Source organism: Helianthus annuus, chromosome 13 (assembly GCF_002127325.2).
Source record: "Helianthus annuus cultivar XRQ/B chromosome 13, HanXRQr2.0-SUNRISE, whole genome shotgun sequence".
NCBI lineage: Eukaryota > Viridiplantae > Streptophyta > Magnoliopsida > Asterales > Asteraceae > Helianthus > Helianthus annuus.
This window is the reverse complement of record NC_035445.2, coordinates 49,289,622-49,315,970: the sequence shown is the minus strand read 5'-3', so window position 1 is coordinate 49,315,970 and position 26,349 is coordinate 49,289,622. Positions and strand designations below refer to the sequence as shown.

The window sequence follows — 26,349 nt, the reverse complement described above, 5'->3', positions numbered from 1 at the left end:
TGTAAAGTAGATCAAAAACACAATCAATTACAACAGATAAAGACACAGTGGACAACATGCTAAAACACAATGACCATAACGTATAACACAATGGCGATAACATACAACACAATAAGTATCAAACTAAATACAAACACAATTGATGACAACAGATACAAGACACAATTAATGACAACAGATAAAAGACACAATGGAGAGCAGATGAAGACACAATGGAAAACAAACTAAAAACACAATACACAACAAACTAAAACACAATCAACAAAGATAATAAAAAAATTGAACAAATTATTAAAATACAATGGACAACATATTAAAACACAATGACCTGAACTAATAACACAATTTATAGAAAACCCAGGTATAACACCATCTTCATTGTGTCATTTATTGTGCTATATGTTCTTATAAAAACGCAATGGATAGAACCCAAATTAACATGGTGTTATAGGTTTTGATAATAACACAATATATAAAAACTCTACTGACCAAAACCCGGTTAAAAGACACAATGACCTGAACCTTTAACACAATGAAAAAAAAAACCCAGTAAAAATGAATTTTTTTATTTTATTTTTATATGATAATATGGTACTCATATTAAAGATAAAAAACGCTCGTTATTATGGTGAAATTTTTTTAAAAAAATGTCATATGAAAAAGTTATGGACGTTTTAAATCGATGAAGGAATTGGCATGTGTCTTGCATGTGGAGAGAGAAAATCCATAAATGTAGGATTCCCTTTATGCTCTTCTATTATCTTCTTTTCCCTACAACTAATCTCAACCCTCCAAATCTAAGATCAATGGGCTAGAATCCTTCTTACCCTTCTTATTTATTTTATCCTTTGTATTTGATCTTAACCCTAACATAGACTTATCTATTTTGGATGGGTCTTTAATTGTGAATAAAATCATGTCGTGAGTGAAAAGTACTAATGAGGTGCTTATTTTTAAAATTGACTTTAGAAGGATTATGACTCGGTCAATTGAAAATTCTTATTGTGTAACTTGAAGGCGATGAACTTTCCTTTGTTGTAGAAGAAATGGGTTGGGTCGTGCCTAAAGTCGAGTCAGGCCTCTATTTTAGTGAATGCGTCTCCTACTTCGGAATTTCAACCCTCCTGGGGACTCCGGCAAGGGGATCCTTGTAACAACTGTCACTAAAATCCCTAATTAGGATAGTAATTAGCTATTAAGGAAACTCTAATTGAGACACCCAAGTGATTCTACACAAACCCTAAAATTTTCAGAATTTTCAGAATCAGGGTCAGGGCCCCTAAAACTCAGGGGGGGATAAACCCTAGCCAACGATTATCTTCATAACTATTTATAAAAATCGAATTTTAAGAAACTGACAACACAGCAAGCCTACCTGCACGAAGGGCTACCCTATGAAAATAGGGTGGTCACTCGCGTAGCGCGACGGCTAAGGGGGTACCCCTCGCGCTACGCGACGGTGTCAAAATCTCAGTATAAATAGCAGGGGTTGGGACTTGAATTTTGGCACTGAAACGACGAAAAGCGGAGTTACATAGGTCGAGTTATAAGCAAAACAGTCCAACACACACACAATTATCGAATCGCTGCCACAGAACAGGGTAATTACTCGATCGCTATTACGATTCAGTTTCCGGAATCAATACATTCAAAGAATGTCTAAGTGCCGCCCACATTGGGCTATGCTTTATCGTTGTCGATAATTCGATAATGAGCCGAAGCATTGTACTTTGTCGTTGTCGATAATTCGATATACGAGTTGAAGTACTATACTTTATCATTTGTCATTTTGATAAATGAGCCGAAGTATTGCACTTGGACATTCATTGTCAAAATTGATCTCGGGGAATTATCGTAACTGCTGTATTGATCACTAATCCTGTTTTGTGTGCATTATTGTTAGATTAGAAATAATCAAGGCTAATCAGCAGGCTTATACACTGCTCGTTAAATCTGCAATGTGAGTCATTCTTCTTTTTATCAATTGTTTTACAATACTCCAAATTATTTTCAAAAGTGTTATAAATACAGGGACTAAGTCGTGGATATCTTGATTTATTGGTTAGTGGGGTATTGTGCACATTACTATTTCTCTCAGTTAGGTTCATTGACCTACTAGGGAGAAACGTCACTATTAGAGTTCATTAACCTAATAGTGGTATGACCATCGTCACCATTGTGACTTGTCACCATTGTGACAGAAAGCCAGAATAAAATAAGATATGAACCATTGTAATCGCTCTTATGCTGTAATTTATAACTATGAGTCATTTCCTAAAAACTGAATGAACTCACTCAGTATTTCCCCGCTGACAAAACCTTTTTCAAACATGTTTCAGGTAATCTGTTGTGAGCAAAGAAAAGTGCCAGGAAGCACTACCAGCTTAGAAAAGTGGCTCAGTGTAAATAAATAAAGGAACATGTTTTAAAAATAAAGATTTCCATGGAAATCACAGTATTGTAAATTACTGGGTTTTATCCCTAAATTATATAATGAGCAGTTTAATACTAAAGATCCTGTTTTAAAAAGACTTCCGCTGTCGCCTAAATTAAATACCGCGGGATTTCTGTCCCACGGCTCCTGAAACGGGTCAAACCGGGTCGGGGGCCGTGACAGAAATAAGGTGGTATCAGAGCCACTTCTCAAGCCACTGATTTAAGCCAATTAAGTATTTAGAAAATACTTAATTTCCATTAATTACTATTTTGTGATTAATTGTTTATTTATCTGACTAATTGTGTACAGTATGAGCAGATCTTTATATGCTAGTCAATGTAGTAAGTCATGCAAATTCTTAAATAATTTGACTCAAGTATTAGTACCTTTATTATCTACAATCTAGAAGTCTTATCAAGAAAATCATAAAATAAAACCTCGTATGATGTAAATTTCAATAATACCCAGTAGGAACTAATATTTAAAAAGTTTTCTATAAATTTTATGAATTCTGACTATGTCTATTTTTGCTAAACAGCATGAGTAACATGTCTGAGGCCCTTCAGAATTTAAATCTCTATCCAGTAAGAGTAGAAGTTTCCAGAGATTTCAATAGGTATATACCAGATATAGAAGAACCTATAGAGTTCGATGCTTTACCTCTCGAGAAACCCAAGCCCAAGGAAATAGAAATTGAGGAAAGTTCTAGGCAAATTGAAAAGTTACCATCTCAGGAAGAGTTAGATTCTATAATGGCAAGCCATAATACTATTAAGCCTGTTAATGAAAATATTTTTAATTGCTCTCTTGAAACACCACTACCAATGAACTTAGAACCATCTATTCCAAACCCTTCAATCCACTCGCAAATAGACGAATGGTTAATTAATGAAATACAGTTACAAAACTATCCCTATAAGCTTTTTCCTCAAGTTCCATCTAGAACCTTTACCAAATCCACCAATGAGTAACAAGAATAAGACTGAACTTCGCTTTGGTGAAGAACTAATGGATACTGGGAATAGGATCCAAGAGACTGGGGGACAAATCTCCTGGAACTATGATAAGAGGGAACACAGTTACTAGAATATCGTTGACAAAAAGGATAGGGGATTTATGAAACTGTTATTGTGTAAAAATAATAGTAAAATCAGTATGTGTAAGATAAATAATAAAACAGTTGTATATAGAAGCATGAAATTTTAGAAAATTTACAAATTTTGTTCGTATACATGATTATGTGCAATTAAGTGTGATATTGGATTATTTCTTGTATACTAATTATTTATCTATAACTTAGTTGTCAAATGGAAAACGCTAATAATGAACCAGTTAATGAGGTTAATGATTCTGAGCAACAACCGGGGGATCAATATATGACTAGGCAGGATATAGAAAATATCGTTGCTCAAGGGATAGCCAACACTATTCCAACAATGATAGCTCAAGGGATAGCCAACGCTATTCCAGCCATCGTTGCTGCTGTTAAAAATCCAATAGAACCACAACAACCCGTTCCTAGCAAACGTATTTCTGAAGATAACTTCAGTAATAGCGTAAACGGAGGCAATAATCATGTTAATCATGACAATGAACCACAACCAGCGCCGCTCCCTAAGAAAATGAAAGTTGCAACGCCTGGTTGCACTTACAAGGAATTTCTTGCTTGTAAACCATCTGAGTTTTCAGGCAACGAAGGAGCGACTGCGGCACTACGTTGGTTAGAGAAAACTGAGGCAGTAATTGCCATAAGTAAATGTGCTCAGGATGATCAGGTCATGTACGCATCAAACCTTTTCAAAGAAGGAGCGCTAGAATGGTGGAATACGGTGTTACAATCAAAAGGAAGAAGGATGGCGTATGCTATGAACTGGGAAGAATTTAAGAGCTTGGTAGAAAGAAAATTCTGTCCCGAATATGAAAAAGAACAAATGACAAACAAGTTTTTAACCCACCGAATGGTTGATGTAGATTGTCGAAAGTATACTACGACATTCTTCGAATATGCTCGAGTAGTACCAACCCTGGCTTCGCCAGAGCCAGTACTTATTTCTCGATATATTTGGGGATTGATTTCTGAAATCCGTAACATCGTCAAGGCTGCGAAACCTCGCACAATTGATGATGCGGTAGATTTAGCCAATACTCTGACTGACGAACTAGTACGGACAAGAGAAGAAAATAGAAGGAAGGAAGTAGCCCAAAAGATTACCCAGGTAATCCGTTCGGATAACCATAACGATTTTAAGAAAGGAGGGAATGGGCAATCTTCTACTAGTTCATTTTGCAATTTTTGCAAAAGAAAGCATTTTGGAAGATGCAAAGGATACTGCAATTTTTGCAAAATTCCGGGGCATCAGGAAGAAGACTGCAGGAGGAAGAAATTTTCAGTTTGTTACAACTGTGGAGAAACTGGACATCTTAGGCCAAATTGTCCAAAACTGAACAAACCATCTGACACTAAAGCCAAACCTGCAGAAGAAGCAAAAAGGAATGCAAGAGCCTTTCAATTGACTGCTCAGGAAACAGAGCTCATTCCAGATGTAATAGCCGGTACGTCCTAGGTTACAACGTTTACACAAAAAGTATTAACTGACTCTGATACACACTAAAGTTTTATAAATACTTCATTCTGTCAACTTAAGACAAATCTTTACAGTCAAAACATGCAAAAAGGAAAATATAACTCTCAGGTCATATAATTCTTCGCTAACCTAATTCCTATGAAATTAGCCGAGTTTGATGTTGTATTAAAAATAGATTAGTTAGTAGCCAACCCTACTCGAATTCTCTGTGATAAGAACTTTATAGAAAATCCAGGTAACCGCCGGAGAAGTATTTATGATTATAGGAAATAAACCACGTAAGGTCACATGATAAATCATGAAGATATTCACTTAGATTCTGCTAAGATAGCAATGGAAGAGTTCGCAATCTTTAAATGGAAAGTAAGTATTTTGTAAAATTTAGTCGGATACTATAGGCAGTTTATTAAGGATTCTTTTAGATAGATACATCCTTAACTAAGTTAACACAGTTAATTCTAAATAAGAACCTAAACAAAAAGAAGCCTCTAGCTAGCCTTACCAGAAGGAACAGAAGATTTTAAAGTATACGGTAATGCTTCAAAGTTAAAATTTGGATATATGGTAATGCGACACAAAAAGGTAATTGTGTATGCATCAAAGTAATTGCAAAAGCACGAAGAAAGCCTTACCACTTGTAAGCCTAAAAATTAGAAACCACAAGTTATCCTTAAGATTAGGAAATATTATCTAAGCAAGCTTACTATCCATATGGGTCATAAGATTTTAAGATATATATTTGAGCAACAAGAATTAAACATGAGGAAAAAGGGAAATCCTCGATGACTACGACTATGATATTTAGTATCACGAAGGAAAGGCTGAAGACGGTTAGAAGAACTATACAAATAATAAACAAAAGCCGTCGAAGTCCAAGTTGGAGACAAAAATGCTATTGAAAGTATTTCCTTGGAAAGGAATTTATTCGATAAGAGAAGAAGCTAAGTCTCTTATACGTAGGACCATTACCAGTAATCCAACACATAGGACCAGTAGTTTATCATTTACAACTACCAGAAGAATTAGCTGAAGTACATGATGTATTTCATGTATCCAATCTTAAGAAACGTCTATCAGACGAATCCTTGGTAGTACCTCTTCAAGATATAGAGATAAATGATAGAGAAACCCCTACAAATAGAAGATCGGAAGATTAAGTTTCTCAAAAACAAACAACTAGTGTTAGTGAAAGTCCAATGGGAATCCAGAAGAGAACAAGAGTACACTTGGGAACTGGAATCAGAGATGAAGTGAAAATACCCTCATCTATTTCAGTGAATCTCGAGGACGAGATTTTTCTTAAGGTGGGGAGGATGTAACAACTGTCACTAAAATCCCTAATTAGGATAGTAATTAGCTATTAAGGAAACTCTAATTGAGACACCCAAGTGATTCTACACAAACCCTAAAATTTTCAGAATTTTCAGAATCAGGGTCAGGGCCCCTAAAACTCAGGGGGGGATAAACCCTAGCCAACGATTATCTTCATAACTAATTATAAAAATCGAATTTTAAGAAACTGACAACACAGCAAGCCTACCTGCACGAAGGGCTACCCTATGAAAATAGGGTGGTCACTCGCGTAGCGCGACGGCTAAGGGGGTACCCCTCGCGCTACGCGACGGTGTCAAAATCTCAGTATAAATAGCAGGGGTTGGGACTTGAATTTTGGCACTGAAACGACGAAAAGCGGAGTTACATAGGTCGAGTTATAAGCAAAACAGTCCAACACACACACAATTATCGAATCGCTGCCACAGAACAGGGTAATTACTCGATCGCTATTACGATTCAGTTTCCGGAATCAATACATTCAAAGAATGTCTAAGTGCCGCCCACATTGGGCTATGCTTTATCGTTGTCGATAATTCGATAATGAGCCGAAGCATTGTACTTTGTCGTTGTCGATAATTCGATATACGAGTTGAAGTACTATACTTTATCATTTGTCATTTTGATAAATGAGCCGAAGTATTGCACTTGGACATTCATTGTCAAAATTGATCTCGGGGAATTATCGTAACTGCTGTATTGATCACTAATCCTGTTTTGTGTGCATTATTGTTAGATTAGAAATAATCAAGGCTAATCAGCAGGCTTATACACTGCTCGTTAAATCTGCAATGTGAGTCATTCTTCTTTTTATCAATTGTTTTACAATACTCCAAATTATTTTCAAAAGTGTTATAAATACAGGGACTAAGTCGTGGATATCTTGATTTATTGGTTAGTGGGGTATTGTGCACATTACTATTTCTCTCAGTTAGGTTCATTGACCTACTAGGGAGAAACGTCACTATTAGAGTTCATTAACCTAATAGTGGTATGACCATCGTCACCATTGTGACTTGTCACCATTGTGACAGAAAGCCAGAATAAAATAAGATATGAACCATTGTAATCGCTCTTATGCTGTAATTTATAACTATGAGTCATTTCCTAAAAACTGAATGAACTCACTCAGTATTTCCCCGCTGACAAAACCTTTTTCAAACATGTTTCAGGTAATCTGTTGTGAGCAAAGAAAAGTGCCAGGAAGCACTACCAGCTTAGAAAAGTGGCTCAGTGTAAATAAATAAAGGAACATGTTTTAAAAATAAAGATTTCCATGGAAATCACAGTATTGTAAATTACTGGGTTTTATCCCTAAATTATATAATGAGCAGTTTAATACTAAAGATCCTGTTTTAAAAAGACTTCCGCTGTCGCCTAAATTAAATACCGCGGGATTTCTGTCCCACGGCTCCTGAAACGGGTCAAACCGGGTCGGGGGCCGTGACAATCCTTTATCCCCATTCCTCTTTATCCTTGCTTTGGAGGCCTTGACGCGATTATGTAAAGGGCTTTAGATTGAGGCATCTTCACCGGGGTATCTATACTAAATGGGGATCCTACTATATCTCATTTGTGTTATGCGGATGACGTGGTCTTTATGGGGGAGGGGTCCGAAAGAAACATTAAGAACCTTAATCGTATCCTCCGGTGTTTTTTTCTTTCTTCGCAACACGAGGCACTTAATACTAGTTAAAACTATTTAAAAAAAATTATCCATTTGTATTATAAGTAATTTTCTAATGAAAAAAGCTGATGTCGCTATATGGGACAACTATATTGTTTGGTTTTTGCTAAACATGTTGATAAATTCAATATAACAAAATATATATAACTCTTATGGTGGGGTTTTAGAGTGAACACTAGTGTATTTGCGAATTGAGTGAACAAATCCTGGCCATTGATTTACACACGTGTATGGCCAGGATCTCATCATCAAATCGTAAAATACATTAGTGTATTTCAACATCAAATCTTGACCATTGATCTACACACGTGTATGGTCAGGATTAGTTCACTTAGTTCGCAAGCTACACTAGTGTTGATTCTTGTGTTAACGTAACACATACACAATTGGAGCCAATAGAATATTGTAATTTTATTGTAATTTATTTGTATTATATTTACCTAAAATAGATAAGCTAAATTAGTGGATGTTAGTTAGGTATGTGCTAGTATATATCTCTTTCCTTGTACCAGTTCAAATTCATTCGAAAATATTCCCCTTTATTCTAACAAATCACATGGTATCAGAGCTTTGAAGCTCCATACCTTCAATCTCTTCTTTTCTTCGTTCCCTTCGTTTCTTCTTCTTCAGACTACGGTCTGATATACCTTCAATCATTTAACCATGGGTGATAAAACTGCTCCGACAAAACCCGAAACACTTCATCCCGTCTACACCGTGACCAACATCCAAAACAAAGTCAGAATTTTGGATGGCAAGAAGGTAACCTATTCGTCGTGGGTTAAGCTATTTCAGTTGCATGCTCGCGGGTACAAGGTCTTGGACCATATCGATGGTACAAAACCTCCCGGCGAAGAAGACCCAGCGTATGGAAACTGGATGGAAATAGACGCGATCGTCCTCCAGTGGATCTACGGAACACTTGCAGACGACCTCTTGGCTCGCGTTCTATAACCCGAGTCCACAGCCCTTGAAGCTTGGAATCGCATTAAAAATATCTTTCACAGCAACAAAGGATCTCGTACGGCCGCTCTAGAGCACCAACTTGTCAATCTCAAACTTCAATCCATGCCCTCTCTAGATGCTTACTGCCAATGACTCAAGGAATTGTATGATCAGTTGAAAGATGTGGGAAGTCCGATCACCGAAAAGAGGTTAGTCATTCAACTTGTTCGTGGCTTACCATCCGAGTTTGATATTACTGCCGCTCACATCAATCAAACTCTACCTTCTTGGGACGATGCTGTTGAAATGCTCAATCTTGAGGCTGACCGTCATGCCGCGCGTGACAACTCGTCCATTCTAGGGCCGGTGCCTGAAGCTCATGCAGCCATTCATAATACTGGATCCAGTTACAATCGCCAGCTAAATAGAAACGGCCCAAACAGACCAAATAATAACAGGCCCAACAACCGATCCAACCCTCGACCCAATGCAAACCATCGCCTTCAGCCCAATCAATCATCCACCACAGCCCACAACTCGCATTCGGCCCAGTGCACAAGCAGACCCCCACAACCCAATCAGCGCCCTCCATGGGCCGGCCCATATCACCCACCACCGTCACCATACTGGGCCCCATATTAGGCTAGCCCATACCAGCCACCACCATGCCCTTACCCCACAACAGCGGGCTGGGCCGCACCTTAGACACCACCTACAAACAAATCCTACTCACCCAAGCCTAACTCCGAACCACCCCAGACCCACCTAAGCGATGTTAACCCACTGGATCCTTCTGAACTTGAAGCTGCTTTCTCTGCCATGGCTATGGAACCCGTAGAGGACCAATGGTTCATGGACACCGGTGCTACGTCTCATCTCACTAACGAATCAGGTATGATCACTAATCCAACTGTTAATTCTATTAAATCTGTTTTGGTTGGTAATGGCAATCGTGTACCAGTTCTTCGATCAGGTCATACTACCTTAAACCATACCAATACCCCTATCTACCTTAAAGATATCCTCCACACCCCACACATAGTCAAAAACCTAATATCTGTTCGTAAACTTACTGTCGATAATTATGTTTCTATCGAATTTGATCCATATGGTTTTTCTGTGAAGGATTACAAGACTGGGAAGATCCTGAGTCGACACAATAGTACCGGTCCACTCTATCCGCTCACGGCCCCGGCTACATCTACGACAACCACATTTCATGTTTCGTCTTCATTTAACTTTTGGCATAATCGACTAGGACATCCAGGATCTTATATCATGGATTTATTAAGATCGAAAAGTTTAATTCCTTGCAATAAACTTAGTACTTCGTTTGTTTGTCATTCATGTCAACTTTCAAAGAATAAAAGGTTGTCGTTTCATTTGTCAAATTCCAATACTTTAATACCATTCGACATCGTCCACTGTGATTTATGGACCTCACCTTTGCAAAGTAAACATGGTTACAAATATTACATGGTTCTTATCGACGATTTTACCAACTTTACTTGGGTTTATCCATTACGCTTTAAATCTGAAACATTTACTAAATTCACTCAATTCTATAAATTCATTCTCACACTGTAACAACTCTCACTAGAATTAATAATTAGAATGATAATTTTCTATTAAGAAAACCCTAATTGAGACACCCAAGTAATTCTGCATTAACCCTAAAATTTTCAGAACAATCGGAATCAGGATCAGGGCCCCTAAAACTCAGGGGGGTAAACCCTAGTTGGACGATTATCACTTTAAATCGTTGGCAATTTAGAAATTCATAAAACTGTCAACTCAGCATAGCTAGTCCCGAACCTAGGCGCCTATATATAGACTGCTTCCCTTACGGACCGTAAGGGAAGTGGCATACGGTCCGTAAGCAAGTCCCAAAAATCAGTATAAATAGCCGACCTTGGCACTTGAAATCTGTTGTTAGAACGACGTAAATAGCTTCTGTGTACGTCGAGTTATACTCAAAACAGTTCACAACACACACACGATCACGAAGTGCTGCCGCAATCAGGGTAATAACTCGATCGCTATTACGATTCAACGTCCGATCGATTATAACTATCCAACGATTGTCGGAGTGCTGCTCAAATTGAGCTTGTACTTTGATTTTTCGTCGTGATTTCGACTTGAATATTTGAGTGCTGTTCGAATTCGGACTATGCTCTGTTATTCGTTGTGAATCCGATTGAATTATTAAGTATTGCACCGTACTAATTGTTGTGAGGGTTTAATCTCGTGAATTGACGTAACTGCCGTATTAGTTACTAACCCGTTTGTGTGTGCATTGTTGTTAAAATAGGTTAATCCAGGCTAATCAGTAGGCTTATACTTTGCTCGTTAAAACTACAATGTGAGTCATTCTCTTTTTATCAACTGTTTTACAATACTCCAAATTATTTTCAGAGTTATAATTACAGTGATTAAGTTTATGTAATCACCAAATTACAGCCGGTATGTGGGGTATTGTGCACATTACTACTGTTGTTATCACTTTAGGTGGGCGAACCAAAATTTAGTGATATTCGTCATTCATTGGGGCAGCCAATGGTGATATGACCACAGTCACCGTAAAGATTCGAGTGACAAATACTGTGGGTAGTTGGTTTGATATCAGAAACATTGTAATCTCTCTTAATACTGTAGATTATAACAAATGAGTCGTTTTAGTAAACTGAATGATTCACTCAGTATTTCCCCGCTGACAAAATCTTTTTCAAACATGTTTCAGGTGATCTGTTGTGAGCTAAGAAAAGTGCCGTGAAGCACTACCAGCTTGAGAAGTGGCTCAATATAAATAAATAAAGAAATATGTTTTGAAAATAAAGATTTCCCGGTGAAATCGCTTTATTGTAAATTATGGGATTTTATCCCTAAACTTTATATAATTTAATAAACGAGCATTTTCCAGTATTAAAGATTCTGTATTAAAAGACTTCCGCTGTCGCCTAAATTAGATACCGCAGGTTTCCTGTCCCGCGGCTCTTGAACCGGGTCAAACCGGGGCCAAGGGCCGTGACAGGGATAAGGTGGTATCAGAGCCACTGATTTAAGCTTACTATTGATTTTAGTCTATTGATTAATTCTAATTGTTATTTTGTGATTACATGTTTTATTAACTGATTATTTGCTAGTTACAGTATGGGTAAACAAAAGCTTTATGCTATCTATCACAAATTAGATATTACACCCAAAGAGAAAGGAACCTCTTCCTCCACATATCCAGCCAATTTAGAAGAAGGGATTTTTGTCCGTAAAGCAAACTATGAAAATCCTCTTACCACAGAGAAAAGAAATTCAATTCTTAGAAAAGGTCAAGAGAAAAAGAAAACCCAAGCCAAGAAAGTTAGGTTTAACCCAGAAACCCAGGAATTTGACAATAATCCACCTTGGGAAGACCAATTAGACGAAAAATGGGCAAATCTTTATATGCTAGCTACCGTAGCCGAAAACGCAAACCTTTAAATTTCCAAATAAATCGGGTCTAGTAGAAAATCACTATCCAGTAAATAAATAAATCCTAGTGTGTATTTTTCCTGTTATCCTCTGTACAAAGTAGTATGCAATAAAACTTCAGTGTTTGTTTGTTAAACTTTGTTCCAAAGTTTTAACATTGCATTTTGTGCATTTTGCATATACGCTACACAGCATGAATGAGATATCGGAAGCATTTCAGAATCTCAACTTATATCCAGTACCAATCGAAGTCTCCCACGACTTTACTGGTTATATTGCTGACATAGAGGAACCCATGGAATTCCAAGCTCCACCGCTGGAAAAAGCAAAACCTAAAAAGAGAAGAAGATATGTAGGATGGAGGAAAGTACGCCGAAGGAAGCCGGCCACTAGGAGACTTCCTAAAATAGAAAATCCTGTGAGTAAAGGGAAAGAAATAGAAACAGGGGAGGGTTCCAAACAGCCCGAAATAGAAATAAGGCAAGACGTTAGGCAAAAGGGAATGGAAATTGGAGAGAGCTCGAAACAACCTGAGGAAATCACGTTTCAAGACGAAATAGACCGTCTACTGGCAAACTGTGATGTTATAAGCCCTATCCACAATAATCTGTACCCTTATCCGGCCACAGCCCAATTTCCCTTCAACATAGAACCAGCTATTCCAGACCCTCTGATTCACACTCGCCCTTTAGGTGAAATGGACGAGTGGTGGACAAATGACTGGCAATTCCAAAACATGATTAATAGCCCTTATACCTTCCTTCCACAGTTTGATCCAGAACCTATCCCTAATCCTCCAATGAGTAACGAAAACCTAGCCGAACTTCGTCAGTTTGGTGAAGAACTGATAGGTACGGGGAATAGGATTCGGGAGATGGGGGAACAACTATCCTGGAAGTATGACGAAAGGGAGCGTCGTTACTAAAACTGCCAGTTAACAAACCGAATAGTGAATCAGGAAGTATGTTTATAGCAGTAATACTAAAATAGAATTTTGTAAAATGGGCAATAAAACCTTGTAAGATACGGTGTGTACGGATGCCTATAGAATCTATAGAACAAAATAGAAGTCGAGAAATCGACAATTTTGATTATAAATATGTGGTGATAAGATTATGTGATTATGTGCAATTGTTTTGTTAAAATTATTTGACACTAATAAGTTTATATCTATAAAAATCATCAGATGGAGAACGCTAACAATGAACCAGTTAATGAAGAAAATCAAGCTGAGCAAAACCAGGAAAATTAGTATATGACTAGACAAGATATTGAAAATATCATTACTCAAGGGATAGCCAATGCTATTCCAGAAATCATGGCTGCTGCTAGGAAACCTGTTGAATCACAACAAATCATTCCTAGTAAACGTACTCAGGAAGACAATTTTAGTCATAGTGTAAACGGAGGCGGCAATCATGATAATCATGATAACCATCCGCAACAGGCTCCACTTCCTAAGAAAATGAAAGCTGCCACGTCTGGTTGCACTTACAAGGAATTTCTTGCTTGCAAACCCATAGAATTTGCAGGTAACGAAGGAGCAACTGCAGTACTGCGTTGGTTAGAGAAAACCGAAGCAGTAATTGCAATAAGTAAGTGTGCCGAAGAAGATCAGGTCATGTATGCTTCAAACCTGTTCAAAGAAGGAGCGCTAGAATGGTGGAACACGGTATTACAAGCAAAAGGAAGAAGAATAGCTTATGCAATGAGCTGGGAAGAATTTAAGAGTCTTGTAGAAAGAAAATTCTGTCCCGAATATGAAAAGGAACAAATGGCAAATAATTTCCTAAGTCATCGTATGACGGGAGTAGATTGTCGCGGTTATACTTCGACATTCTTTGAATACGCTAGAGTAGTACCAACACTGGCTTCGCCAGAACCGGTACTCATTTCCCGTTATATTTGGGGATTAATTAGTGAGATCCATAACATCGTTAAAGCTGCAAGACCTCGTACTATTGACGATGCTGTGGAATTAGCTAATACCCTAACTGATGAATTGGTACGTACAAAAGAAAAAGATCGAAAGAAGGAATTGGCTCAAAAGATTACCCAAGGATTTCATATGGGTAATAATAATAACAAGTTCAAGAAGAGACGAATGACACAATCTGTTGATCCGCCTTTTTTCAAAAATTGCATAAAGAATCATTTTGGAAGATGTAATATAATTTGCAACTTCTGCAAAATGACAGGACATCGTGAAGCAGATTGCAAAAAGAAAACCATAGTCTGCTATAACTGCGATGAAACAGGACATTACAAGACAGAATGTCCTAAGATAGTGAAACCAACAGACAACAAAGCCAAACCAGCTAACGGAACTACTAAGAAGAATGCACGAGCATTTCAGCTGACCACTCAAGAAGCCGAACTCATCCCAGATGTGATAGCCGGTACGTTCCTAGTTCACGACGTATTTGCAAAAGTATTATTTGACTCTGGTGCAAACTAAAGTTTTATTAATACTTCATTCTGCCAAGCTCTTAAGCTACCCTTAACCACTCTTAGGCAGATTTTTACGGTCGAAACCGCAGAAGGAAATTCTGTTAACATAGATAAAGTTTTGCAAGAAGGAAAAATAGAACTATTAGGCCATAAGTTCTCTGCAAACCTGTTACCTATGAATTTAGCCGGATTCGATGTGGTGTTAGGAATGGATTGGTTAGTAGCCAACCATGCTCGAATCCTATGTGATAAGAATTTCGTAGAAATTCGAACCCCCGCAGGAGAAGTGATTTTGATTTCGGGAGATAGACCTCGAAAGCCACTAAAATTCATCTCAGTAATGAATTTGGCTAGTTATTCGAGAAAACAAGAAACGGTGTATATGATTTCCGTAATCATTAACACTAGAGATAAGGAACTTCAAGACATCCCTATAGTCTCAGAATACCCAGATGTTTTTCCAGAAGAATTACCTGGGTTACCACTCGATAGAAAAGTAGAGTTTAGAATTCATTTAATTCCAGGTACTATACCAATAGCTAAAGCACCCTATCGATTAGCACCCACCGAAATGCTAGAATTGAAAAAGCAGTTAGATGAATTACTAAGCAAAGGATTTATACAACCTAGTTCATCCCCTTGGGGAGCACCAGTGTTGTTTGTGAAAAAGAAAGATGGATCGATGCGAATGTGTATTGATTATAGAGAATTGAATAAAGTTACAATTAAGAATCGATACCCATTACCTAGGATTGATGATCTTTTTGATCAACTTCAAGGAGCTAGATATTTTTCTAAGATAGACTTAAGATCCGGATATCATCAGTTAAAAGTACAAGAAGAAGACATACCTAAAACTGCTTTCAGAACTAGGTATGGTCATTATGAGTTTACAGTCATGCCCTTTGGATTAACGAATGCACCCGCAGCATTCATGGACATGATGAATAGGATTTGTAAACCATACTTGGATAAATTTGTGATCGTTTTCATAGACGATATACTTATTTACTCCAAAAGTCACCAGGAACATTGTGAGCATTTACACGCACTCTTAGCTTTGTTAAGAAAAGAAAAGCTTTATGCTAAATTCTCAAAATGTGAATTTTGGTTGCAAGAAGTGCAATTCTTAGGTCATGTGGTAAATCACAAAGGAATTCAGGTAGATCCTTCTAAGATAGAAGCCATCACGAAATGGAAAGTTCCGCAAACAGCTATGGAAATTAGAAGTTTTCTAGGCTTAGCTGGATACTATAGACGATTTATTAAGGATTTCTCTAAGTTAGCTGTACCTTTAACTAAGCTGACCTGTAAAGCCGTTAAGTTTGAGTGGGGATCTAGACAAGAAGAAGCTTTTAAGATTTTAAAACACCAATTGACAAATGCTCCAATTTTAGCATTACCTGGAGGAACAGAAGATTTTGAAGTATATTGTGATGCTTCAAAATTAGGATTTGGATGTGTGCTAATGCAACGCAAGAAGGTAATTGCGTATGCCTCTAGACAATTGAAAAAGCACGAAGAGAATTATACGACTCATGATTTGGAATTAGGAGCCATAATTTTTGCCCTTAAGATTTGGAGACATTATCTGTATGGAAGTAAGTTTACTGTTTATACAGATCATAAGAGTTTAAGGTCATATTTGGGCAAAAAGAGTTAAATATGAGGCAAAGAAGATGGATGGAAATCCTAAGCGATTACGACTGTGATATTCAATATCACGAAGGAAAAGCGAATGTAGTCGCAGATGCCTTAAGTCGTAAATATCATGAGAAGCAAAAGCGAGTCCGTGCTCTTAGATTAAATCTACAAGTAGATTTAATGGAGCAATTAAAGGAAATCCAAGAAACAACAATCAAGGACGATGCTGAAGGAATGAAAGGTTACATGAAAGAACTAAAACAAGGAAATGATGGAATTTGGAGATTCCACAAGAAACGAATTTGGGTACCTAAGCAGGGAGAATTAAGAAATAAGATTTTAGAAGAAGCCCATAAATCTAGGTATACTATGCACCCAGGAAACAATAAGATGTACCAAGATTTAAGAAATAATTTCTGGTGGATAGGAATGAAAAAGGATATAGCCGAATACGTATCTAAGTGCCTAACTTGTTCACAAGTAAAAGCTGAACACCAGAAACCTTCAGGACTACTACAACAGCTAGAAATGCCTGTATGGAAATGGGAACTCATAACAATGGATTTTGTTACTAAGTTACCCAAAACCCAAAAAGGTAATGATGCGATTTGGGTAATTGTGGATCGATTAACCAAATCAGCTCATTTTCTACCAATGAAAGAAACCTTTAGTATGGAAAGATTGGCCAAGTTGTACGTAGATGAAGTAGTATCTTTACATGGAGTTCCACTCTCCATTGTATCGGATAGAGATAGTCGTTTCATTTCTCATTTCTGGACAAGTTTCCAGAAAGCAATGGGAACCCGACTAAATCTGAGTACTGCATATCATCCTCAAACAGACGGACAAAGCGAAAGGACAATACAAACTCTCGAAGACATGCTTCAAGCATGTGTTATAGATTTTGGTGGTAATTGGGATAGCCATTTACCTTTAATTGAATTCTCCTATAACAATAGTTATCATTCAAGCATTGAAACTGCTCCATTCGAAGCACTGTATGGACGCAAGTGCAGAACTCCAGTTTGGTGGGCAGAGATAGGAGAAAGTCAATTATCAGGTCCAGAAATCGTACAAGAAACTACTGACAAGTACCAAATTACAGTGATTAAATTTATGTAATCACCAAATTACAGCCGGTATGTGGGGTATTGTGCACATTACTACTGTTGTTATCACTTTAGGTGGGCGAACCAAAATTTAGTGATATTCGTCCTTCATTGGGGCAGCCAATGGTGATATGACCACAGTCACCGTAAAGATTCGAGTGACAAATACTGTGGGTAGTTGGTTTGATATCAGAAACATTGTAATCTCTCTTAATACTGTAGATTATAACAAATGAGTCGTTTTAGTAAACTGAATGATTCACTCAGTATTTCCCCGCTGACAAAATCTTTTTCAAACATGTTTCAGGTGATCTGTTGTGAGCTAAGAAAAGTGCCGTGAAGCACTACCAGCTTGAGAAGTGGCTCAATATAAATAAATAAAGAAATATGTTTTGAAAATAAAGATTTCCCAGTGAAATCGCTTTATTGTAAATTATGGGATTTTATCCCTAAACTTTATGTAATTTAATAAACGAGCATTTTCCAGTATTAAAGATTCTGTATTAAAAGACTTCCGCTGTCGCCTAAATTAGATACCGCAGGTTTCCTGTCCCGCGGCTCTTGAACCGGGTCAAACCGGGGCCAAGGGCCGTGACACACACAATTTAATCGACCAATTAAATCGTTTCAATGTGACATGGGGGGAGAGTTTGACAACAACAACTTCAAATCATTTGCAACCAAACACGGCATTCAATTCCGTTTTTCATGCCCACACACATCTCAACAAAATGGCAAAGCCGAACGTATGATACGACGACTCAATGACATCATTCGATCTTTGTTAACCCATGCTTCATTACCTCCCGTTTTCTGGGTTGAAGCGTTGCACACCGCAACCTACCTACACAACATCTTGCCATCTAAAACCATACATTCCAACATTCCCACTACCATGCTCTATCTAAAAACACCTGACTACGACCATTTACGCGTCTTCGGAAGCACATGCTTTCCAAACCAATCTGCAACTCAACCACACAAACTTGCACCTTGGTCCATAGCCTGTGTATTTCTTGGTTACCCACCTAATTATCGGGGTTACCGATGTCTCGACCTTCAAACCGTCACGACATGTTACGTTTGATGAACAATATTTCCCTTATGCATCAACACCAATTCAACAAAATTCATATTCTTTTTTGGACAGTGACCCTTCTCCTACAATATTCACTACCTCACCTTCTCCTATACAACCACCATGTTCCCTACCCCACCATCACCTACTCACTCTACCCCCTCCACAGAAGCCTTAAATTCGTCCCACCACACAAACTCCCAAAATTGTGGCTCACTGTCCCCACACAACGAGATACCTTCCACACCACATTCAATCCCATCCGTCACAAATACTTCCGTCACTAACACTTTGCACCACCACTCCAACACTACAGCTTCCGCCACTCCTACCCGTACCACCCAAACCGCCCCAACTATACATGTACCACCCCCACCACCCTCATCACAGCCTATCCCAAATCATCCGATGGTTATCCGTTCCAAACGTGGCATCGTGAAAACCAAACATCCGATTAACCTGCATGTCGATGCCACCCCTACCACACATACCATCTCTCCTATCCCCAAGTCACACAAAACAGCCATGACCGATCCGAACTGGCATGAGGCTATGCAAACTGAATACAAGGCTTTAATAGAAAATGACACGTGGGATTTAGTGCCTCGACCTACGGATACTAGCATCATTAGATGCATGTGGCTATTTCGGCACAAGTTCCATGCGGACGGTAATCTTGAACGTTACAAAGCTCGTCTAGTCGTAAACGGAAAATCTCAACAAGTAGGCATTGACTTGATGTTAAGAACGCGTTTCTACACGGCGACCTAAACGAAACTGTATATATGTTTCAACCACCAGGTTTCGTTCATTCGGACAAACCCACGCATGTTTGTCGCCTAAAGAAATCTCTTTTCGGACTTAAGCAAGCTCCGCGCGCATGGTACCATCGGTTTGCTTCATACATTAAAACATGTGGTTTTTGAAGCGCGGTCTCCGACAGTTCTCTGTTTATATATCGCAATGGCACACAAATGGCATACCTACTATTATATGTCGATGATATTATCTTGACCGCGTCCAACACCACTCTGTTGCATCACTTTATAAACTTGATGTCTCAAGAATTTGCAATGAAAGATCTTGGCCGTATCCACCAGTTTCTTGGCATTCAAGTTCAATCTACAAAGGATGGCTTGTTCTTATCTCAACAGTCGTATGCAGCCGACATCCTTACACGGGCAAATATGCAACATTGTAAACCAAGTACCACCCCAACAGACACAAACAACAAGCTTAGTGCCGACACCGGTGAATTGTTAACCGACGGTTCTCTTTATCGAAGCCTCGCTGATACACTTCAATATTTAACAATTACCCGACCCGACATTGCATACACGGTGCAACAAGTTTGCTTATTTATGCACGCCCCACACGAGCCACACTTTAACTTTCTTAAACGTATATTGCGGTATCTAAAAGGCACCATTGATTAGGGCCTCTATATCACTCCCTCCAAATCGGTCACACTCACCGCCTACTCTGATGCCGATTGGGGGGGGGGGGTTGTCCAGACACTCGACGATCAACTTCGGGGTATTGTGTCTTTCTCGGCGACAACTTGATCTCTTGGTCCTCAAAACGTCAACCAACTATATCGAGATCTAGTGCCGAGGCAGAATACAAAGGCGTTGCAAACACCGCAGCTGAGCTCACATTGCTTCGTAACCTCCTCTTAGAGCTACATGTCCCAATTCGTCAAGCTTCCATCATCTATTACGACAACGTTACTACCATGTATCTATCTCACAACCCGGTCCAACACCAACGTACCAAACATGTGGAGATCGACATTCATTTCGTCCGGGAAAAAGTTCAGCTAGGTGCCATTCGGGTCCTCCATGTCCCAACGGATTACCAATACGCGGATATTTTTACTAAGGGACTTCCACGACACTTGTTCAATCGGTTTAAGTCCAGCCTTTGCCTTTGCCAAGCTACGGCAACGACTGCAGGGGAATGTTAATCTAACACATGCACAATTGGAGCCAATAGAATATTGTAATTTTATTGTAATTTATTTGTATTATATTTACCTAAAATAGATAAGCTAAATTAGTGGATGTTAGTTAGGTAGGTGCTAGTATATATCTCTTTCCTTGTACCAGTTCAAATTCATTCGAAAATATTCCCCTTTATTCTAACAAATCACATCTTGAACCTAATTCCTAACTCTTAAACCTAAAGATGATTATTTTTTTTTTTGAAACTTTATACTTAAAAAAAACACCCAACCCATAAAATGGGGCGGACAAAACCAACCCAAACCGAACTACATAATCACAAAATTACACCAGTCGGTCCATGAGATGGACCTCGCTTTAAGTCTACTACTAATCCAAAGGTATCCTACTGATTTTACTTCCTTAATAATGTCTTTAATCCGCGCTTGCTTGTTCTCGAACTTGATACCATTCCTAGCCCGCCATAAACTCCAGCATCCAATAATAATGATTCTGTAGAAGTGTGGAACACATCTTTAGCCAGCCCTTTAAGGCCGACGTAATAATGCATCTCCAGAATATCTCTAACCGTCCAGGCGAAGAACGGAGCCACCTTACACCAAATGCTAACATGTTGCCACACTATGGAGGCAACTGAACATGAAGTGAAGATATATTCCACTGTTTCCTCGTTCGAGTTGCAAAAGGGGAAATTAACATTAATATTTCGGTTTCGAAGCGCCACCCCGATAGGAATTTTCCCCATTTCTGCTCTCCAGGCTAGCATATTACATTTCAAATGAACTAGCTTGCTCCATTTCATAACATAATTGCCGTTGTTGTCAACACCTTTTCGAAGTAACCATTTAACGGCACCAACCGAAAAGCATTCCGATTCGCTTCCGATCCAGTCCCACTTGTCACAGTCGCTTGACAGGGAGACCGAATGTAAGTCCCTCAAAAGCCAGTTCTATTATGCAATTTCTATAAATGAAGCAGGCCCTCTAGTCCACTTCCAAATGTACCCTCCATAATTATTATTGGTGCAAAGCCTATTTTCCACCACACGTTTTTTTTTTTCAGCTTCCAATTTAAATAGGTTAGGGTACACTTCCTTGAGGGGTTCATTTGTGAGCCATCGATCAAGCCAAAAAGAAATCCGCTTCCCATCACCAAGAACGCCTTTAAAGAAACATCTTAACGGATTTCCTTCAATAGTAGTTCTTGCTACCGATTTCACAATATTACTACAAACTCCGCTTAAGCTTTTCTTAGCGGGAAGAAAATCCCAATTTCCTCTACTAGAGTGAAGCGCATCGACCACCTTCTTCCATAATTGATTTTCTTCCGTTTTGAACCTCCATCCCCACTTTGAGAGTAAAGCGACATTAATATTTTTAAGTTTATTTAACCCGATACCCTCTTCATCTCTAGGGATAGAAACCCGATCCCACGCAACCCAATGCATTTTGTTAGAGTCGCCCGAACCTCCCCATAAAAAACTTCTAATTATCTTCACCAAGTCATTAATAACTTTCTTCGGCACTTTGTATAAGGAGAAGTAATAATTTGGTAGGCTTTCTAAGACAAATCGTATAAGAGTAATTTGACCGCCAATAGACAGAAAGTTAGCTTTCCAACGAGAAAGTCTCGCTTCAAAGATGTCGTAGACCGGTTTCCAGTTGCTAATGTGGTTCATGTTGGCCCCCACCATCAAACCGAGATACTTGAACGGGTGGATCCCTGCCTTGCACCCAACCACCCTAGCTTTGTCTTCCACTTCCGCAAACCCAACTCCAATTCCATTGTTGATGCATGGAAAGTCTGTTGACTTCGTCTGCATTACGTCTTAGGTCAAGATAGGTCAACATAGGAGCTTAAAAGTCAAAATTATTTTTTATATAAGTAGTTTCGCTTTTATGAACATGTATTGTAGAGGTTCCGCTTTTGTGTCAATATGGTTTCGCTCTTGTGTTTTAGCAGGTAGTTTCGCTTATCCGGCATGTCGTATAAGTGAAAGCACGTGGACTATATATAAGTATTAGGAGCGAAACCTGATCATTGATTCGTGTATGTTGAAGCGGAACTGTTTCATGCTTGTGGTAGCAAAACGTTGTCAAATTGTAATCAGAAAGCATCAATAGAGAGGAAATTGAAAAGGAAAAGCTGTGTAACTTCATGTGCATTGATTCCGCCTTTGTATGTGAAGATGAACATTCTCAACTGACTGCTTAGGGTCGGAACACGGTCCAACAAGTGGTATCAGAGCTCAGGACGAGGAGTTCATACTACTACAGCTTGATTCTACAGAATTCTCTCATTTCTACTCACTTTCTCTCTATTTTTTCGATTTGAACTGGTTCCTACGGTTGAAATGGCCTAAAAATCGAGTATAACGTGTAAAACATACAATTAACAAACCCTAGAAAGTTTCAGGTTAAAGCACGGCTTAAAAATGGTTAAAATCAGTTAAAATTGGAGTTCCGCTTTTACGGACATCGCAGGTTCCGCTCGTAATACATAGCTTTCGCTTGAAAACAATCTGTAGTTTCGCTTATTTGAACATACAGGTTTCGCTTTTACGGTACTTTTGCTCGAAAGAACTTGATAGTTTCGCTCGAACAAACATTTGGGTTTCGCTTGAACCGACATTTGACTCTCGCTCATACGAACTATATGGTTTCGCTCTTACTGACAAGCATAGTCTCGCTCATTCGATCAATTTGTTACTTTCACTTATACAGAAGAGTGTGGTTTCGCTTATCTGTTACAATAGTTGATAGTTTCGCTCATTTGTCACATTTTTCAAAAATTCGAAAATTTTTCTAAGTGTTGGCTGATTTTGCAGGTACACTTAAGATGGATGATATAATCTTGAATCCGTTCAGCGACATGTACGCGTTCACGGGAAATTCCGAAAACGATGATACTTCATCAAGCAAAGAAAATGAGAATCCGCCGAAAGAAAAGAAAAAGGAAGCTTGGGAATCGGAAAGTGCTTTTGGAACCTTCAATAAACCTCCAAAGCTAATGGCTATCGAGGAATACAGTCGATGGTCAAGAAAGTTTGAAGATTGGTTGATGGCATTTGCATTTCCCAGCTGGAAAAGTTTGAAAAACGGTTATGAAAATGGAAACAAAAATGGTGAAACGTTAAGATCTGCTGAAGAAACTGATGCATTTGTAGCTGAGCAAAAATGTGTGGCATTGTTATTTCAATCCGTTCGGGAAAACATAATCTCATTGATCAATTATTCAAATGCAAAAGATCTCTGGAATAAGCTAGAAAAAAAATGTCTAGGAAGTGCTGAAATTGTAAAAAGTAAAAAGAAACTTCTTAAGAAAGAGTTTGATATGTTTGGTTGTCTAAAGAATGAGTCAGTCTGTAAAATGATAGAAAGGTTTGGTCATCTGAAGCTGGAATTAGCAAGACATGATATCAGATTTCCTGATGAAGAGCTTGTCGACAAACTGTTCGATTCATTACCAGACGAGATGGATTGGAGATATTATGCGCTTATGCTGAAAAACACTATCGAGCCTGCAAAGTTGACTGTGGATTTGGTGATTGAGAGACTTGAAAGTCACGAGTTGGAACTGAAGAAGACATACAAAATCAGTCACTCATCTTACCAGCAGAATTTGGATTTGTATTATCCGAAAAGCATGATGCCAAAAGCAACTTCTCCCAAAACTGCTTTTTCTGCTGAGAATGTGTCTACATCAAACAAAGAAAGTCAAAGTGGTCAAACCAGTGGAAATCACAGTGGTTATCATAGTGGATCTTCATCATCTGCAAGTCATTCTGATGCAAAGAATCGTTTTCAATGCAACATTGCAATATACTTGAAGAATGCTCAGAATTTTGATGAGGAGTCGGCTAAACAGGAGATGATCTTCCTAGCATCGGTGTTGGAATCGTATGAAGGGTTAGTAGCTGGGAAGATAGGCAATACCAACTTAACCAAGGAAGATTATGATCAGATAGATCCTGAAGAAATGGAGCTGATCGATATTCGTTGGGCTATGGCAAGTGCTGTTCGTCGAGCACAGCGTTTCATGGAAATTACCGGTAGGAAGACAATTGGTGGTCCATCTACCAAGCTGGGGTTCGATAAATACAAAGTGACATGTTTCAAGTGTAAGCAGAAAGGTCACTTCAAACGAGAATGCAGAAACGCATATGCTGATGAATCGGAAAATCCTTTCAGAGATGATTATTACAAGAAGGCAATTTATCATCAGAATAAATCCGAGCCGCCTATATTGAAGCAGGTTGAAGACAACAAAGAGAAATCTAGAGCTCTTGCGGTGATTTATGATGATGAAGGGTATGATTGGAGTCAAGAGGTTCTACCAGAAGAAGATGCGATTGGTTACGCATTCATGGCGAAAAACGATGAACCTATTCCTTGGAAAGATAACCGAACTGAAGAGCAGAAGTATAGATATAGAAAAATGATTGCTGAGAATAGAATCATTAGAATTTCTGGTATCTATCTGGAAGCGAGGAGAGCGAGAAGATGGGATCCGGACAGGGAGTGTTATGTTTACCCATATGGAAACATTGCGATCGATGACAAAACGCTTGATATCGAAGCCATAATCAAGGAGTTAAAAGAAGAAGATTAGTATTGGCAGAATAAATGGTGGGGAACTGGAGACGAGAAAGAGAAAGAAGAGAAAGAGAGAAAGGAGAAAGAAGAGAAAGAGAGAAAGGAGAAAGAAGAGAAAGAGTGAAAGGAGAAAGAAGAGCAAGAGAAGTCAAAGAAGATTGATACTGGGGTTATTGATACAACGTAGGAGTTGACTGCTGAGAACTTGGGAAAAATGGCTGACAAAGTGCTGGCTGCTAAGGCACTTGAGGTAGACTCTAACTCCGTGTCTAAGTCAAAAAGCCAGGTCAGTTCAAACGTGTCAACAAATGCTTCAGGTAAGAAAATTGATGGAAATGTTGATTGCAAAAATTGCAACAAAGAGTGCAAATTTTGTAATACAGTCACGTATCTCAAAGGAAAGAAAGTTGATGATCTGACAGCAAAGGTCAGAAGCGTTGAGAATCAAATTCTCAATCGTGACAAAACAGTTAAAGCTTCAACTGAACGGATAAGAAAATTAACTAGCCAAATTGAAAATGATAAAATTGATCATGAAAAAGTTAAAAAAGAAAATGAAAAGTTAATTCTTGAAAACCGTTAAATTTCTGAAAAGTTTGAAAAACTCAAAAGCACAGTGAAAGATAGTGATGATCGAAATGGTAAAACTTTTAAAGAAAACGAGCATTTAAAAGCAGTGCTGAGAGTAAAAGAAGAATCAATCAACAAACAACTGGATGAAATCGCTAAATTGAAACTTAAATTTCAAGAGGCTGAAATTGAAAATGAGCAAATCCAGTTGAAGCTTAATAGTTACAGCTCTGCAAGCTTTGTTTTGCAACACATTGTTCCCAAACCCATAGGGAAAAACAAAGCTGGCGAAGATGTTTATTCTGATGGAACCGGGGTGGGTTTTCATAGAGTTCCACCACCTGTTCTTGATAACTATACGAAAAAACAATCTGGGTTGGTTGAAATTGAGGAAGAAAGTGAAGTTAAACTTCCAGAGAACATTGATGTCACGTTCACATCTTCCAATGACGATAGTGTTCAAAATGATATTGTAAAAGGTGTTGTT

The 26,349-nt window shown here is 38.5% G+C and overlaps 2 protein-coding genes across 2 annotated transcripts; both read left to right on the top strand.

The window, feature by feature from the left end:
* The first annotated feature begins 8,704 nt into the window (after nucleotides 1-8,704).
* On the top strand, nucleotides 8,705-9,628 carry LOC110873933. The gene is made up of 2 exons (XM_022122965.1): nucleotides 8,705-8,986; nucleotides 9,161-9,628. The coding sequence occupies exons 1-2, from the start codon at nucleotides 8,705-8,707 to the stop codon at nucleotides 9,626-9,628; spliced, it is 750 nt and encodes a 249-aa protein (XP_021978657.1).
* A 10,079-nt stretch (nucleotides 9,629-19,707) lies between these two features.
* LOC110873932 (uncharacterized mitochondrial protein AtMg00810-like) lies at nucleotides 19,708-20,169 on the top strand. The gene has a single exon (XM_022122964.1). The coding sequence runs from the start codon at nucleotides 19,708-19,710 to the stop codon at nucleotides 20,167-20,169; it is 462 nt and encodes a 153-aa protein (XP_021978656.1).
* Nucleotides 20,170-26,349: the final 6,180 nt, after the last annotated feature.

What these genes read in the sequence shown, in the direction of transcription:
- LOC110873932 (XM_022122964.1), top strand. Translation starts at nt 19,708, where the DNA reads ATGGCATACCTACTATTATATGTCGATGATATTATCTTGACCGCGTCC.
- LOC110873933 (XM_022122965.1), top strand. Translation starts at nt 8,705, where the DNA reads ATGGGTGATAAAACTGCTCCGACAAAACCCGAAACACTTCATCCCGTC. An exon ending in CAGACGACCTCTTGGCTCGC is followed by an intron (nt 8,987 to 9,160) that starts GTTCTATAACCC and finishes TTGTATGATCAG; the next exon opens with TTGAAAGATGTGGGAAGTCC.